General features: G+C 36.7%; 2 protein-coding genes and 1 pseudogene across 3 annotated transcripts in view; all 3 read left to right on the forward strand.

Moving 5' to 3' along the window:
* The first annotated feature begins 7 nt into the window (after positions 1 to 7).
* LOC135718820 (uncharacterized) lies at positions 8 to 5256 on the forward strand. Its single transcript, XM_065241110.1, has 5 exons — positions 8 to 1065; positions 2417 to 2542; positions 4225 to 4347; positions 4515 to 4649; positions 4906 to 5256. Exons 1-5 carry the CDS (start codon positions 117 to 119, stop codon positions 5061 to 5063), a joined length of 1491 nt encoding a protein of 496 aa, XP_065097182.1. The 5' UTR covers positions 8 to 116; the 3' UTR covers positions 5064 to 5256.
* Positions 5257 to 9382: 4126 nt separating this feature from the next.
* The window catches only part of LOC135718815 (UDP-glucuronosyltransferase-like), a 31320-nt gene continuing 21949 nt past the window's right edge, over positions 9383 to 18753 (forward strand). Inside the window, exons 1-2 of one of the 2 annotated variants that reach the window (XM_065241102.2) lie at positions 9383 to 9482; positions 9626 to 10577. In XM_065241102.2, the coding sequence (XP_065097174.1) occupies positions 9681 to 10577 (897 nt within the window). In that variant the 5' untranslated portion in view covers positions 9383 to 9482; positions 9626 to 9680. The other variant, XM_065241101.2, reaches the window with a different exon arrangement.
* LOC135719342 (UDP-glucuronosyltransferase 1A1 pseudogene) lies at positions 10594 to 18714 on the forward strand (annotated as a pseudogene).

Raw genomic sequence — 18753 nt, forward strand, 5'->3', positions numbered from 1 at the left:
ACAGGAATGTTGATCTTCCAAAATCTCCTCTGGTGGATTCTCCCAATGTGACCACAATCTCCTTCTCTTATCTTGCAAGTACTGTTCATAAATCTTTATCATTAAACTCCGCAACCATGCCAACCGGATTCACTACTCCACTGATGGACACTCAAGAGTTAACCACAGCTTTTACTGATGCACCATACAGAGAAAATGAGAAAGACCTTCGGTCCACTTTTGGAACAGACAAATCATCTCAAAGAACATCAGTCACTTCAGCTGTTGAGACTTTATCAACTAATTCTTACTGGACTGCATCTGCACCAAATATCAACACATTGGGCACAAATGTGTCCCCTACAGATACAATACAGTCTGTGAGTTTCACTACAGAACATTCACATGAAGCCACCACTGAAGGTTCTGTTACTCCAAGCTCTCTAGGTTTTATGGCATCTAAACATGTTTCCTTCACACACAACCTCATGTCTACTGCTCAAAGCACTGTTTCATCCAGCTGCGGAGGACTCTGTGATCAAAGATCTGAGCTTCGGGGGACGTCTTCACCACTTAGATCCAGTGCACGTACATCACCCAGCCCAGAGGTGTTGACCGTAACCACCCAGGTCGTGTCTAAGCTGCCCTTAAAGGTAGACACAACTGTGGATTCTGTAACAAATCATACAGAAATTTTCAAAAATAGTTTATTAACATTCCCTACTAAGCCTAATCTATTAAGCCAATTTCTAAGAAACATTACTTCATTGACAACGATCGTTCATCAGCAAGCAAATGAGAAAAGCAATCATAGTGACCCTAAACACATGAAGCTTGATTCTCCATCATGGAAAGATCTTGAAATTCCAAGATTTCCAACCAGGAAGCTTCGTCCGGTGTGCCCGTACCCACCCTTGCCCTCTCATGGAACATTTTACTTTCGGTCAATAAGGAATCCTACAGCTTTTCAATATAAGCATTATATCCAGTATGCATGTTACCCTGGATATACTTTGACCAATGGGGATGTAAACAGCTACTGCCAGCGCAATGGACAATGGAGCGGCAAAACACCTCTTTGCTTAGGTAAAATATGCCATTAATTAGAAATGACTATATGGAATTAAACAAGCTGTGTCCCAGTCCTAATTTACATACTGTCTGCCATAAACATTCTCAAAATTATGTCTAAAAATCGAGTATGGTGAAATGAGGATCCTTAAAGCACTTAAACAGTTTTTGCAAAAATATGTGATTTCGGAAATATTCAAAGGCTTTGAGCAACCTCTAGATATTGTAGGAACAACTTGCACAGGGTGTTTTTATTGATGTCCTAACCAGTTACTTTTAAAAGTAATGCATTACAATATTAAGTTACTCCCAAAAAAAGTAACTAATTGCATTACTTGGTTACTTTTCATGGAAAGTAATGCTTACATTACTTTTTAGTTACTTTTGCAATACTTTTTCTTGGCTGAGGGTTGATCTCTTTCAGGTCTTGCAGGTGTTTTTATGACTGAAAAGTTCTGCATTCATAAATTGCATATTTCATTACAAAAATGTCGAGCTCTGGCCTGACATCTCCGTTTTTGACTCGAACTGTTCACACACAGGTGTGTACGCATAGAGTGCATAATGTAACTACGTTTAGTTTAATTCATTACGTTTTTTTTTTAATCGATGTAATTAAACTCAAAAAGTAACTTGCATTACTTCTTTTAAAAGGAACTGAAATATTAATGTGTACATTTAAAAAAGTAATGCGTTACTTTACTCGTTACTTCAGAAAAGTAATACAGTATTATTACGTAATGCACGTTAAGTGTAATGCATTCTCCCCAACACTGATCCTAATACATTTAGGGGGTGAGAGTTGAACATTTAAAAAAATTGACACATTATAAGGACCACACTAAAGCAGAACAATTGGGACCGTTTTCTTTAGAAAAATTTGTGCAGAGTAACAATAAAAATTTAGATTTTCTCATAAATCTTATATCATAAATCCAGATGATTGTAACTTCTAGTAATGTAACATAATTGTTTTTTCTTCTGTTTTGGTGTTTTAATTCTATTGAACTACTTGGGATATTGAAAAGGTAAAAAATGCTTTACCATGTTTCCTGTCTTTCAACTGCATGTTCATCTCTGTATCTTTCTACCAGGCACATTTCCTCTCTGTGCAGGTGACAAATAGAAAGTTGCAGCCCTTTAACACAGATGACCGCAAAATAGCTTTAAAGTGCATGAGACACATCTGGAAATAAGTTTTTAAACTGATGGATGTTACCATTTTGACCTCAGCTGGTCTGTTAAACACATTATCAGTTAAAAAATAAGCATGCTAGCATCTTGGTATATTGAATCATTCAGTATTAAATTTTTTTTTTTTAAGTATCACGTCTGGTACTGACAGCTTCATTCTCTTATGTTGCAGCACTGAGTCCTTGCTCCCTAAACAACGGAGGATGTTCTCAGATCTGTCAGGATGATGGACAGAACCGAGCTCAGTGCCTTTGCAAACCAGGATTTCTCTTGCTTGAGGACCAGCGCACCTGTAGAGGTGAGAAAAGTCCCATATACACATTTAATTGGTTTATCTGTTGGCTGTGTTATCAAGTTTACCACTTTACAGATTGGGGAAGTCTGACTTCAGAAATCCATTCAGACATCTAGACTCCACTGATTATAGGTTTTCTGTTTAAGAAATAGCGCATTTCTTTCTTCCTTTCATGATATTATGGTCATAACACTGGGTTTAAGTGTCTTTACTCTGGTGGATATATGGTTCTGGTAGTAAAACAGCTGTGTTGTGTGGATTCAGCCCTCAGTGCCTACAAGACACTCACGTATAACCCCTGGCCTTTGAATTCTTGACCTTTAGCACAATATTGTTGTTTTTTGGGGTAAAAGACAAGCTACAACATGTGTGTAAGATTCATACGGGTTATCCAGCATACACATGAAAATGAAATAAAGGCCCAAACTTGTATATGGTATAGTTAAGAGTTATTTTATGGTTACACTGCCAGAAAAAAATGGCCCCTAGCTGTCACTGTACTGGACAGTATTATGTACACTGTAAAAAATAAAGGCTGGATTTACTTAAAAAATGTATGCAAAAATTATGCACTATATTTTAAAGTAAGTTTCACATTACATTTTAAACAATTTATGCAGTTGCTTAAAATTCCATGTGAAACTTACTTAGATGCAAAAATTATGCACTATATTTTAAAGTAAATCCAGCTTATTCTTTTTTTTTACAGTGTACCATTTAGGTACAGATATGTAAATATTTACCAATATGTGTCTTTAAGGTACTAACATGAACTCTATAGGTGCAAAGGTGTAGGCTTTAAAGTGGTACTGCCCCAGTGACCTTTATAGGGTCCTGTTTTTCTGACAGTGTTTGAGTGTGATCATGTTTGTACTGAAAATACCATACATAGTTAAACTAAACAGAGCTGAATGTTCAGAACTGTTACTGATAAAAATACTTTATAATAAAAAACATAATAAAATCTAGACTTAGCCACACATTTTAATGATCCATTTGCGTATGAGAATTTGATCTTTTGTCAACATTATCTGTATTTTATATGCAAGACATCTTAAATGCTTGTGTTTTTGTATGTCAGTGAAGATGAATAGGCAGTTTATGGAATATTTGAAGGGATACGAATCTAAAGGAATATCATTTAAAATCCATAACCGCTTAAACAGATGCTTTATTTCCTGACAAACCGGATTTAAGTGCACTTAGTTGGACAACTGTGAAATATTATGGCCTTTACTTTATAGTGACTCTAACGTATCTTGTTTGGACATATTTTCAAAAGTTCATGTACATAAAATTACACTCTCACTTTTGCCTGTGTTGCCAGTGTATGAATGTGTGAGTGAATGTGAGGCAATATGTAAAGTGCTTTGGATGGCCATTGGTCTATGAAAGCGCTATATAAATGCGGTCTATTTACCATTTACTGGTTGTAAACAAGGCCACAGAGATAGAAAAACGTTTTCCAATATTTTTTGTTTTATTGGTATAACTGTTACTGACGCGTAAATGCTACATTAGTGTGCATCATGTAAGTGCATCATAGAATCATACATCTGCATATTATTGACAGCCTTTGCCATCTTTTTGGAGTTGTCTGCAATGCATACATGTGTTCATGTATGCACATGTTACTTTTTGTTGTGTGTGTGTCCATGACAAGTGTATGTCTGTGGTATTTTTAGATTTGGACGAGTGTGTAGAGCAGCTGCACCTGTGCCAGCATGTCTGTGAAAACACATTGGGCTCCTACAGGTGTAGTTGTAATCCAGGGTTCCAGCTCTCTACAGACAGAACATCCTGTACTAGTGAGTATGTAGTATGAGTTACAGTATGATTACATAGTCTATCTTTATTAATTTAAAAGAAAAATATTATTTTCATCAGTTTAAATAAGCTCTTAAAAGAAACTTCAGATCTGCATGGAACAGTTTTCCACTGTACTGTAAAAAGTTTTTGTGTGTTTTGGTTTTAGACACAAATGAATGCGAGGAGATGCAGGATGAAAAGTTGCATAGGTGTGAATGGAAGTGTGTGAATCTGCCAGGTGCACACAAGTGTATCTGTCCTAGGGGATATAGATTACATCTTAATGGATACCAGTGTGAAGGTCAGTGCACAAATGCATGCTTACATAGAGTTTAAAACACTGTCAGTTGAGCTATAGTAACCATGCTGTTGCAAGCATCATGTCCTGAAACATGCAGAGTTATGGGTTTGTGTTTTGAAATTGGTGGAATAATGTAGGACATTTCAGATACAAGTGTCTGCTAAATGCACCAATGTCATGCATACAAATGTTTAAATGTTTACAGTACAGACATCAGTGCTGTATGTTAATGTCTTTCTGCTTTGATCTCTGTCAGATATGAATGAGTGTGAACTGAACAATGGTGGTTGTTCTCACAACTGCATCAACAACAGAGGCAGCTACATATGCGCCTGTCCGGAAATGCACCGAATATCTCCGTACAACCGGAAACACTGCCAGCCAGTACAAACACAGACCAGCTCTTCACAGTAATAAGTCCGTATCTGTCCTTAAGTTATTATAAAAAAGATAATAATAAAATATATTGTAATAATTCACTTTTTTTATTGTGATGTTGTTTTGTATTTATGCACTGATGACAATCCTTGTTCTGCATAATGATGTAAATTATATATTACATTAATGGTGATTAAAAGGTCAATGCCCAACCTTTGTTTTCTGGTACATTAGTACTTTGTAACATTACCTGTTTTTCTTATCTGTGACTTTATTTCTTTTGTCCACTTCTATATTTTTAATTTATGAAAGAATTAGCTTTAGGTCAGAGATGTACAATGTGGTGCACGATTTTTTATGTAAATTACACCATCATATGTGAATGCCTATCATCTGGCATATCGATTGAAAAGGGGGCACCCATGAGCACCATTTTCAAACCTAAAATGACAATCGGGACACTCTACGGCCAGGGGTCTCCAACACGTCGCTCAGGTAGCTCGCCATTTAACTCTTTTCCCTGCCATTGAGCTATCTCATCAATAGACAACGCTTCCCCACCAAGGATGAGTTTTTTGCTATACGGGGAGGCTGCAGACCTGGAGTAAGGCAGATTTACGGCCTCAAGGTTCATTCAAACCACCAGCGACTTTCTCGCCACCAGTTGTCTATTTTAATCGCCTCATTCAGACAGCCATCGACCAGCAGTAGCAGAGTGAAAGTGACTGTTGGCGACGTGAGAAAGATTAGAAAAGTTTAACTTTATGCAAATGATGAGTTTTCTGGAGCGAAGTGAGCTCCCATTGGTAGTTGCTCCCAAAAATCACTCATCATTTGCATTAAGTTAAACTTTTCTTCACTTTCTCACATCACTGGAACGCCCATACGGTCGCCAACGGTCACTTTCGGTACATTCACACGGGGCATAAGCGTTAACGCTTAAAAGAAGGCTTGTCTGAAGCGTGACCAACAGCCAATCACAGTGGCTGCAACGCATGCTCCTTCATAAACGTAATTTGCTGGCTCCGCCCAGATTATTTGCATAAGGAGATTTGCGTTGCAACGCGGTGACAGTAATTTTAAAAATTAAATTAAAAACCTATAATGATAGCTGGGTACAGTGGATTACCACTTGGGTACAGTGTCCATTCACTTCTATAGTATTCTTTTATCCTATGTGAATGGGGATCACAAACATAGATTGTAAAAAAGATGGACGACGCCTGTTCGCTCTATTCCATTGGTGAAAAGTGAACCAGCCAGCGTCCCAATATGGCGCTGACATCTTGGGTCTTGAGTCTGCGCAGTAGCGATTTCGGGACCAGTCATGCGCAGTAGTGAGCAGGAAGTAAAGTTGCGAAATCAAGACCCCGCTCTCGAGAAATGTGCATATCAAACGATATCACAGCTGTCAATCATGACGTGACACCACCGTTTTTATATCATTAAATAACTAACTAAAAACAAACTTATTTTAAAAACAAACATTTGAATTTACAATAGCGTGACAAAAACTACAGTAAATGACAGAAACCAGCTTCGGAAAAAAGATAATTGAAGTGTAATTAATTTTTTTAGTTGGTCTCAAGTCCCATTGAATAACATGGGGAGGCGGGGTTTATGACCTATACTGGGACCAGTCACTGGGGGGGCGATCGAGACGTTTTGGCTTCACTTTTCAGGGCTTGTGCGGCACGCTTGCTCACAAACTTTTTGGTTACAAATATTCGTCTAAATATCTTCTTTCGTGTTCATCAGAACAAAGACATTTTTACAGGTTTGAAAACATCATAAAAGTGAGTTAATGATGACAGAAATTTCATTATTAGGTGAACTCACTTTAATGCCAGGCCTCCACTTTGTTTACATGTAAAGTGGAAAATTCCTCTCCTTATACTTCCGCAAGGATTATAATAATATTATATTATTGTATTGTGTTATAATATATTAAAGGATAATTCCGGTATTTAACACTTTGAGTCTCATTTCTGGTTTGTTTTGGATGAACTACAGTGATGGACACAGAAATTTTGACAATGGGTCGTGTCTTGAGTTTTTGACTTGTTTAGAAGCGTCTCTTAACTGCTTCAGAATGGAAGTCAATGACCATGCACAAACATGTCATTAAAACAACACTTAACGTTCATTTTCAAAACTGTACTACTCACCGAGTAGTTCGTGGTGTTCGTTGATGATTAAAAACAAATATATTGGCGCAATGTATGATTTCAATCCGTGTTATTTGCTATAGTGGAACTATTTTTTCAGATACCTCACAACCGCGTATATACTTCCGCTCTATATTTGAGTCAGAAGCGTTAGCACACTCGGCATGCCTGTCACGCGTCCTGCGAGAACAGCAGTGAAACAAAACACAAGAGCACTTTTAATAAGGTAGCCTTACATTTTTCTAACAGACACACACTCCCGTATCAGAAATTAACAGCACAGTAATTACTGACAACGTAAAGGGTAGGCTATTTAAATAAAAACAACGAAAATAAATGAACGAAGTTCAACAAACTAATAAAACGGTAGCATACTTTCCAAATTAAGTTTATTTATAACACTTACATCATCCAATATGTTTTTTCATCAGCAGAACCATAAAGAAGATATTTGCAGAAACCCCAGTGCTCCGTCATGCAAGTCAACCGATCCGCACACTTTAAGAGTTAAATCCAATATCCAATACAACAGTAATCCCCCATAACTCCGTGTGACATATTGACGTCTTGTGAAGCAAATCAATCAGTTTTTGCAAGAAACTGGACGTTATTTACAACACTATTAGCGTGAATACCAAAGCAGGAAGCGTACTTTCCGTTCGAGGCGATCTCTTCCACTGGTGGCGTTTGGTGGCTGTTGGCTATGGATGTTGGTCTCTCTGCGCCACCTATAGAGCGGGAGCGGGAAGCGCACTTCCTGCTTGGCAAAAGCTCTGCATTAACGCTGTGAAATATTACTATATATATTCGAATCTCAAAACTGAAAATCGAATGTCAACCCACGGAACAAATATTCAAATATTCTGGTCCAGCCCTACAAATATGGGAAAAATTTCTTCTGAGAGAAACCGAGCGAAAAAACTACAACCACATATAAACAGACCCTTTTCTGTTTCCCGGCGGCGGAGTGATATATCAGCGAGCAATGAGTCTTACAAGAGAGATCAATGGAATTTTACAAAATGCCAAATAAAACAAGACAGAAACTGTATTTCGCTTCACAACTTGTTTTTAAACAACAACGAACACCACGCACCACTCGGTGAGTAGTACAGTTTTGAAAATGAACGTTAAGTGTTGTTTTAATGACATGTTTGTGCATGGTCATTGACTTCCATTCTGAAGCAGTTAAGAGACGCTTCTAAACAAGTCAAAAACTCAAGACACGACCCTTTGTCAAAATTTCTGTGTCCATCACTGTAGTTCATCCAAAACAAACCAGAAATGAGACCCAAAGTGTTAAATACCGGAATTATCCTTTAAATCATAATAATCAAAAGCAATAAAGTTCAGACTATGAGCACAAGTTTTTACTCTTACGATCTAAAAGTGCAAAATAATTTGCAAACAATTCGGGGACTGGGGACAGAGGCAAAATTCACAATTTTCTCTTTTTGGGTTTTCGTCATAGCCCAGGATTATCTCCACTTTGGTTACTGCATTTTATTGCGATAGAGTCGAGTTACAATTCTACGCATGCTCCAGAGACGGATGTGAGGCGCGATGTGTAAACTATGAATTACGCTGTGTCATGTACTGTATACTTGGAGGAATTGAATTTAAAGCATGACTTTGCAAAACAGCATTGCGTTTGAAGCATGACTTAACAAAACAGCTCAGTTAACTGCCCTTCTAACTTATAACTGCTATAATAACTCCTACAAATTGTAATGGTTTCCTTTCCATTACAGATAGCATTATGTTGTTAACCATTACAATATTTTTATATAGTATGTATGGGGTAGTATGTATTTTTTCCATCCAGCAGATAACACTGTAACCCACTAAAATACCCGACACATTACCAGTAGGGGCCAATATAGTTTTCATTAAAACCCAATATATAATTCCCATTGTAAGCATTAAACTTCGGTAATGGTTTTTAGCTGGATTGTTACTCACTTTTTTGTTTGCCGAATTCTCACAGAACAATATGGCTTGATCGAATTTGTTTGCTGTGTGTATGTATTATATGAGAGAGTATGGGCAAAATGCTGTTTATTTTAAAATGTAAAGACCACATACCCCCCCCCCCCCCCTTCGCTCTCTGTTTGTAGGCTAATTTCGGCTGGAGATAAAGAGAGACAAAGGTCATGGATCTCAGCCAATAAGGCAAAAAAAGAGCAGGACTTTGTACGCAAATCATTCATTGCTAGGCTAGATGATTTGTGATCACTGATTGTATTTACAGACACACTTCCTCTCCATCTCAGGTGAAGTGACTCCTGTAAGTGGTTACCTTTGTACAAGCTGCCTGTTAACCAATTTTTCATGTGTTTACTTTTTTGAATGGTCACTAAACTTGCAGTCTACGTTGGTAATCCTGCATGGAATTCACTCAATGCTTAATCTATTTATTTATTTTTGAAGCACATTGAAGGGTAAAGATGCAAATAGATTACTGCAAGACCTGCACTCTTTAGTGATGTTTAAAACTGGTGGCGTGAAGATGAAATGGACATTGGCTGTGTTTTTGGGGCACTTCATGGTCGCCCTTGCATCTGTGGAAGAAAAGACACAGCCTGAAAAATCTGGTTGGACTGGTAAGCTCTTAGTGGTTCCCATGGATGGAAGCCACTGGACTGGCGTCAAGGCTGTTGCAGAGGAGATGGGCCTCAGGGGTCACAAAGTGACAGTGGTCATTCCAGAGGTCAGTATACGACTTGGACCCGGAAAACACTACACTACCAAAACGTTTCCGGTTCCGTATGGACAGGAAGAACTGAAGCAGCTCCAAGCCCGGAATGCTGCTGTGAGCAAAGAGCTACCTTTCATGGAGAAGATCACTACCAGAATCAGTAACATGAGGAGCTTTGTGGACTTCCTAAGAGTCACAGCTGAGAGTCTCCTGTTTAACCAAGAGCTGGTCGATTACCTGAGAAAGCAGAACTTTGATGCCGTTCTCACCAGCCCAGTTGTGCCAACTGGTGCCATACTGGCTTATAATCTCTCTTTACCTGCCGTATATATGCTACGGGGCCTACCCTGCGGACTAGACTCGACCGCCACGGCCTGTCCAGAACCTATTTCTTACGTCCCACGGTTCTTTACAAAAAACTCAGACCGGATGTCTTTCCACCAACGTGTGCTAAACGCCTTAGTTAGCATTGTGGAACCTGTGCTTTGCAAAGTGTCATACTGGTCTAGTGAGAACATGGCATCTCGTTTCCTCCAGAGAGATGTGAGTCTGACAGAGATCCTGCGCAGTGGTGCGATATGGCTTATGCGGTATGATTTCACCCTGGAGTTTCCTAAACCAATGATGCCCAACATGGTCCTAATAGGGGGAATTAACTGTGCAGTAAAAGGCTCTCTAACTAAGGTATGTGCAAGAATAAATGCATAAATGTTACAGCTAAAGTCATCATTTGTACATAATGTAAATAACAATCTGTAAAAATATAACCTTGATATCTTTAACATTTGAGTAAGATCAGATTGAAATCAAACGTTGATGCTCCTGATGTAAGAATTAGATTATGAGGCTCCTGTTGTGGAACGGGTTGCTTTTAAATTTTATAAAATTTTCAAGTCAAAGCTAGAGTGGTATCTTTATCTTGTAAATAATGGGAAAACTAGAAAACAGCTGTGTTAGAGAAAAACTGCTGAATCATGGTGTTGCAGGTTAGTTTTATCCATGAACAAAGTTCAAACATCAAGAACAAAGCCATGAGGGAATAGTGTCTTGTTTACATTGGCATTATTGTAATCATTACCCCTTTCATAATAAGCCACTAACAGGCTGAAGGCAATCTGTGTGCCATTGCTTTACTTGCTCTCCTTACTGTTTAAACATCCATTTAAACTTTTAAATACACAGCAGTAAGACAAACCAACACACAAATGTAAAGTTGCACAGTGGCAGACCGACATCTATGCTGAAAAGATGGACTACAGAGCATTTTTCTATCTGGTGGTCAGTTTAATTTGTTTTGCGGCACTGGAACAGACTCGGGCTGCTGGGACGAATAATTGGACTGGGAAGCTATTAGTGGTTCCTCTAGATGGAAGTCACTGGACAGGGCTAAAGGCTGTTGCAGAAGAAATGGGCTCTTCATTCTGATTGGTTGAAACGCGTTCTAAGCCGTGATAAAATACACTGGTAAACCCACGTTTCAGACCGCATTACAGAAGTATCACTGCGCCACTGTTGCTGCATACTGATTTATGAAAATAAACACAACACTCTATAATCGTATTTTTAATTTGTATACAATTGCACAATTATGGCGATATCCAGATACACGTCAATAAACATTGTTGAGTCATCTCATCAATAAAGAGAAAACGCTCCCTAAGGGTTTCTACCTCAAATTCATATTTCCGCTATCCACTGGGTGGGGATCTTACCCAACTTAAACACTGACGCATTTACTCAACACTAAAAACAGCGTGTTTTGATCAGGCTCTGAATCTGATCTCTTACAAAAGTTATTCACATAAATGGAATTATCTCCGCTTTTAGCTAAAAAATCTGAGAGGTGATAAGAGAACAAATGAAGGTAGGATGAAACGTTTTTTGTTGTTGTTGTTGTTTGAAAGCGGATGGTCTGTTCTTTCATTTGATATTTTATGTTTATTTAAAGAAGATAATTTTTCTGAAAGGCATTAAACTAAAACTGGGTGGCAACTTAACTCTTTCCCCCTCAGCGTTTTTTTTAAGCATGCTTCCAAGCATATTTGATCATCACTTTAACAGTTGCACGATATAAATGTTAATGTATAAATTAGATGAATGTTGGTTTATAAAATAAACAGCACAGTCTTAAATCATATTTTCATTGTGTCTTTGCTGCGTCTGTGTTGGTTGGGAACTACGCTCTGTTTCAGTCACACTTGATTCTGAGGAACTACACTGTTAGACATTTCTGTAATTTTTACAGTTATTTACTGTATATCACCCAGTATAATACTGTAAACTATTTATACAGTACATAACTGTAATTCGCGTTGCATTTTGGGAATTTTCTGTGACATCATACATCATATACAGTAATTTACTGTATTTTTGAAAATTGCTGTATGCTACTGTATATTTTCTAACAGTCTTTTGGTGGTATTTTCCTTATTAACACAAATCCTTATTTTATTTTTCTCAAAATCATCATTTTTGACAAAAACACACAGGCGTTGACTTATTTTAGCTAAGGAACCATGTAGCAGCACAGGTGTTCAGAGGACCGATTTCAGGTGTGCACATAAACTGAAGAGTTTTCAAACAAGACTTTCCCTGGGACAGCGGCGCTTTTCAGTTGAAGATACACGAGAGGAGAGAATGAAAAAAGACCAGCAAGGTAAAATAATCTATATAAGTTATTTATTATCAGACCCGCGGTTGTTGTTTACACGAACGGGACATTTTAAAACCGCTAACCGGACGCGTTGCTTAACGTATAACGGTAATATTAGTTCACCAAAGTCAGTATAAACCTTATTAATAAATCATACTATGTGTATGCAAGCCTACGAGCACGCGCGGTGCGTTAAATTACACGCTAGTGTTTTCCTTTTATAAAACTATTATGAGAAATGCTTAACGTAGCCTAATGTATACGTCAATGATATGAAAAGATCAGATTTAGTATATAACGTTACCACAGAGAATAATTTATTAATATAAAAGCATATTTAAAAAAGTGTAAGTTACCACGTTGTGTTTATATTCTCATCCGCTTGGCTTTACCTGTTACATAAATTATGCGTTATTAATAAGGTGTATAACTAAATTTTATCTTTCAATTTCGTTAAACTACGTTAAGCATTTTAGAAAGTCCCATGTGAACATAATAAGAGTTTCCTTAACATTTAGTTTTACAAACGACTTCAACGTATGAACGTATGTTATGTGTGTGTGGTGGCCAATCGGAAAAACATTATATTTTAAATGTGATTGTTTAAACATAAAGGCTGAAACCTAATTTGCATAAAATAAAGTTTTAAAATGTGTTTTTGTTTTGTATTAAATTGCTTTTGAGACCAAGGTAGCTGTACAGTAAATATTCAGCCTCGATCAGAAAACCAGGTCCCACTGTCATAACACACAGACCTGTGGCCATGTGTAGTGATTCGAGTAGAGTACATCTACTCTGGTTATCATTTCAAAACAGTATTTACTGAAAAATATGAGTGTTTAGCATCATGTATTAAATGTGTTAAATATGTCCTTTTTTCCCTGCATTTATTCTGCTGTCTAAAATTCTTTGGAAGGATAAATTAAGGAGGATGTAACAAAATACACTGCAAGAACTGGAATGAGAGACAAGTGAGGAGGAAGAGGACAACAGAATATCCATCCTTTCTTCACCACCTCACAGAGTTTGAGTGAAACAACTTGTATTAGGTGAGACACTTCTCAATAATATACAGTATGTGCTGCATATATGGGTTAGTTAGGTCTCCCTAATTAACTAACAGCTGTAACAAACAGTACTGTAAAAAACTGTGGTTCAAAATAATTATGACCATCTTTCTTTTGCTTACAGGACTCACAGGATTATTTTATAACAAGACTGATTATTTTATACCAGAAGTATGGTATTTTTTTGAAGCTACTGTATTATTTCTTATGACAATTCATTTTGATGTGCATTCAGAACTGTAAGTTGGTAAGTACATTTACTGTATTTACTGTAAGTAAAGGCTAAAGAGTATATCTCCTCTAGTTCTAAGTTCTAACAACGTTCCCAAAGGTCCCAATAATCTTAAGTCAACATAAAAGTGTCCAGTTTTTAAATAGTTTAGGAATGTTTCTTGATTGTGCGAATGTTAGAGTAATGTTACATTTTATTTTCAGACAATGTCATGTTTAAATGTACTCACAATGTTTAAAACACATGTTTAGTATATTTTATGAATGTTTATATGCAATATTTTAATAGAACATTAAGAAATAATGTTTTACAACAGTTTGTAAATAAGAGAATGTAATGTTTTTTATCATTACAAGCAAAAACATTAATAACGTTATTGGGAACTTTGGGAACTTTCAAGGAACGTTCTTAGAACCTTTCTCTGTGGTTGAGCATTGTGTTAGCATCATAAAACGTCATGGGTTCGAACAAGGGAATGCACATGCTGATAAAAAATGTATACTTTGCATTGCACTGTATGTTATTTGCCTTTTTCTGTAAATGTGAAGATAAATGTAAAGACAGACAGTCATTGTTTCATTTTAAACCAGTTCTATTTTAAGATAACTTAACTAGACTAAATAAAAGGGTCACAAAAATTTTAATTTTGCTATTATGATGCTGATTTTGTGGTGTTATGGGTTTTCTGGTTACAGTGGTAGTGGATCATGATCACCTCTCTAGCTTCAAAAGTAGGATGCAAAATGTATAATAACACCAAATCATTATAGCATAACTCAATGTAACTTGACATAATTTAAAGTCATCTAAAGGCAGACATTATTCCGTTTTAAGTCCTATGCCAAAGACTCTCCAAATACTGCATCTACACATTCTTCCTGATGTGTATATTTTGTTGGTATATCCTGGTTGTTGCAGACCTGACAGTAAACTTGACTGTGAGCATCCTATCCATCAGGTATAGCTGTTTACTTGCATTACTCATTTAGAGAAATGACGGGTCAAAATGTATTATATGGATTATATTTTCATCACCCCTTTTTGTCTTTGGGACACTTGAAATATATAGCACGTATAATGTGGAGCCATTTTATAATGCGGTCACAGACTACTCCCATTGTAACTGGAAAACCAAAGAAAATCATTGTTTAAATTATAAAATTATAATTTTTGGATTAACTAAACCTGTAATCAGTGTTATACGTGATGATTTGAAATGTGTATGTTTTAAATGTAATTTCACACAACTTCTAAAAGTATTTGTATTGTTTTAAATAAAGGCTTCAATATTTGAAATTGTCTCTTTGAATTAAATGTTAGCAGTATCTGTAGGTTAAAATGTAAAAATTAATTTTATCTAAAAATTATAGCTAATTTAAATATAATAAAAATGAATGTATAAAAAAATAAAAAGAATAGTAGTATAGTATACAGTAGTATACTGTAAACCTGGTTTTTTACGGTAGCACACTTTATTACATATTTACAGTAGCATTTAAATACTGTAAAATGGAAATACAGTTTAGAACTGTAAATCTGATTTACAGTAACCTACTGGCAACAGTGTTGCCAGTAAGATACTGTAAAAATCCTTGAAAATGTCTAACAGTGTACTTTGTTTGGCGGAATAGTAATATTTGTACTAATATAATTACAGCTTATTTGTGTTTTATTTGATAAAATCCCGCTAATGTTATGCATATGAAGTAACCGTTTTATAAAAGCAATAACCCCTGCGAAGCAGTGGAGTTACAGTGCATTTTATAACAGCTAAGGGGGTTTTAGGCACTCCCCCTCCTTCTTGGGGCTTCTTGCTTTATTAAACATACCAAGGTTATGTTTTCACAGAATGTTCTTTGTATTATTATTTTTATGTAAAATAAAGATGTTATGTAGAAAACTGTAAATCTAAAAAAAAAATGACTTTAGCTGGGTTTTCACACGCAGGGTCATATTAATACCCACACAGTCTTTTGCAGGAGTTTGCAGTTTTGCTTTGACCGGGTCACTGGCCTTATTGGGTTATAAAACATATGTTGTTGTATTTTGGGTTTAGTTTAAGTTATGCTTGGCTCTAGTTTTAGTTGTGCTTGACATTTTTGTGTGTGTCTGTGAATTGGTTTCTTTAACAAATATGCCTAACACTATTAAATGATCACCTGTTTTCCCTTAAAACCATTACAAAATTTCTTTATGTAGTTTGCTTTGGGTCTTTTTCCATAGGATTTAAGTATGGTCACATCCACCAGATAAGATCCTGCTAATAGAACCCAACACATTACCACCAGTAAAGACCCACAAAGACCATTATAATTTTCATTAAAGCCAATGCAATTGCTATTCACTTTCATTCAGATTCTTTTTACCAGCGTGTGCTAAACGCCTTAGCCCCGCAAGATGCGCCACGCGGGTTTAATTAGACATTGCAGAAATGAGACCTAGAGAGAGAGCTGGAGAACTTCTAGTCTACATTAACATCAAAAACATTATAGATTAGAATAAAGGTCTAGACATCAGTGCCCAGTTAAGGAAAACGTAGAAGACGAGAAACGTGTAAATGATACAAGTATGTTTGTAGCCATGCCACTCATCTCATTACAGTATGCAATCTGTATATAACTTTCATTACTTTACTTTATAGTTTTCACTTTACGTCGCTACAGTTGCAGCTTGAAGTCTTGCTGTTATTAAAAAATATTGTAAAGGTATTAAAAGATATTAAATTCAACTTAATAATTTCTGTACATACCCTGTAGGAGGTTAAAACAATGGGATAAGAAATTTAGTTTTTAAGAAAATTGTACTTATTTCAAGATTTTTTTTTTCTTACCCTATTGGCAGATTTTTTGCTTGTTTAAGCACAAATTCACTTAAATTTGATATTTTTGGTCTAGAAACCAAATAAGAAAAAAATAGGTCATTTTGCTCATCGAGAAAATGCGTCTTGATTTAAGAATTTTTAGATATTTGTACTGAGAACAAGACACAAATAAGAAAGTCATTTTTGATCAGATTAAAGGTGCTCTCCGTAAGTTGAGAAATTTCTAACCGTTACTGACACCAGTGGCCGTTATAGAAACTGCAGCCAGTCTCATGCTCGTTCTCGGTGGGCACACTCGTACGAGCACGACCACAACAACCAGAGTTGCCGTAGCAACCACAGACAGCTCATTGAGATTCACCAGCATGTTTACAAATGTAAGAAAAGTTACAGTACTGTAAGGTTATTGTTTGACAGACGATATTTTAGAAAAATGTTGCAGTGCTACTTTATATTTTCAACAGAAGTCTACTTCTAAAAGTTTTGTAACACGACACTGTAAAACACACTCCCGACACTCACAATCTTAATGCACTCGTGCTCTGAATAAAGATAATTCATATAAGAAAGTAACTTTTGAAATGGTCCTGTGCTACATGCTATCGTCAGCATTACACCACAAAATAAATGCTATCGTTAGCATTACACCACAAAAACAATAACATAATATATTACAGATGCCCTGTAACTATGTCTTACCTTTGCAGTAAAAAGGAAACCTTCTCAAGGTCTGTTTTCATACCCAGCGCTGACCGGAGCTCCCTCCAAGAATCAAATGCCAATCCGATGTTTATTCTTGTCTTTTCCCCGACGTCGGTCACGCACTATTTTGGCCGCACTAGATAAGGATTTTTTTAAACTTACGAGGAGTTTCCGTGAGTGTCTGGATTGTGCTGGAAGTTGGTCGCTTCTTTCCGTCTACAGAGTCCATTTGAAACATGCTAGCGATTGCCGCTGTAATGACGCCGTAGCCGTCTATATGGAACGCCCAGGTAGACGAGCACGCGCATGACGTCACATTTTGAATTTCGCGCCAATTCGGACCCGACTTCTCCACACAGAAAAGAGCCTAAGGCTGATAGAGACAACCGTGGAGGACACTCAAGGTGTCATTCTCTCTATTACATTATGGTTGCCTCATAAATATACAGTACAAATGAAAACTCTATCTTAAAGATTTTTTTAAGTAATAACTTACATTCAGCCCCTTTAAAATCAAACTTTGATGCTCTCTTGAGGTCAGAATTATATGATGAGACTTTTGCCTGGATTTCACAGAAAGGGTAAAAATTATTTTACAATCTGAAATGTAAACTATTTGTGCAGACACTTCCTGGTGTGGAAGTTGACTTGAAAGTGTTAAATTTTCAAGTCAAAGGTAAAGTGGTATCTTTATCTTGTAAATAATGGGAAAACTAGAAAACTGTTCTGTTAGGGAAAAACTGCTGCATCATGGTGTTGCAGTTTAGTTTTTATCCCTGAACAAAGTTCAAACATCTAGAACAAAGCCATGAGGGAATAGTGTCGTGTTTATATTGGCATTATTGTAATCATTACCCTGACGTGACTTGCAGCGGACATTCTGGCATATAATCTTTCAGTACCGGTGGTGAACATGTTAAGGGGGATGCCGTGTGGCCTTGATACTACAGCTACAGCTTGCCCCAACCCTCCGTCTTATGTCCCACGCTTACTTACACGAAACATAGATCGTATGACCTTTGGTCAGCGTGTGGTTAACATGTTAGTGACTATGCTGGAAGTGCCGCTCTGTAAGATTGTGTACGGACCCTTTGAGGAAATAAAATCCAACTTTATTCAGAGAGATGTGAGCTTGATGGAAATCCTGAGCAGTGCTGCTGTTTGGTTGATGCGGTATGATTTCACCCTGGAGTTCCCCAAACCAATGATGCCCAATATGGTGCTTATAGGAGGAATTAACTGTGACATTAGAAATCCACTGACAAAGGTACATTGTAAGGATTTACTTTGTTTTTATAGTAAATAAATGAAAGAAGGGATTGGTGCTTATATGAAAATAATTACAGTTTTTTACATAAAGACAAAAATAGAAAACATAAAAAAAT

This window comes from Paramisgurnus dabryanus, chromosome 14, assembly GCF_030506205.2.
Source record: "Paramisgurnus dabryanus chromosome 14, PD_genome_1.1, whole genome shotgun sequence".
Taxonomy (NCBI): domain Eukaryota; kingdom Metazoa; phylum Chordata; class Actinopteri; order Cypriniformes; family Cobitidae; genus Paramisgurnus; species Paramisgurnus dabryanus.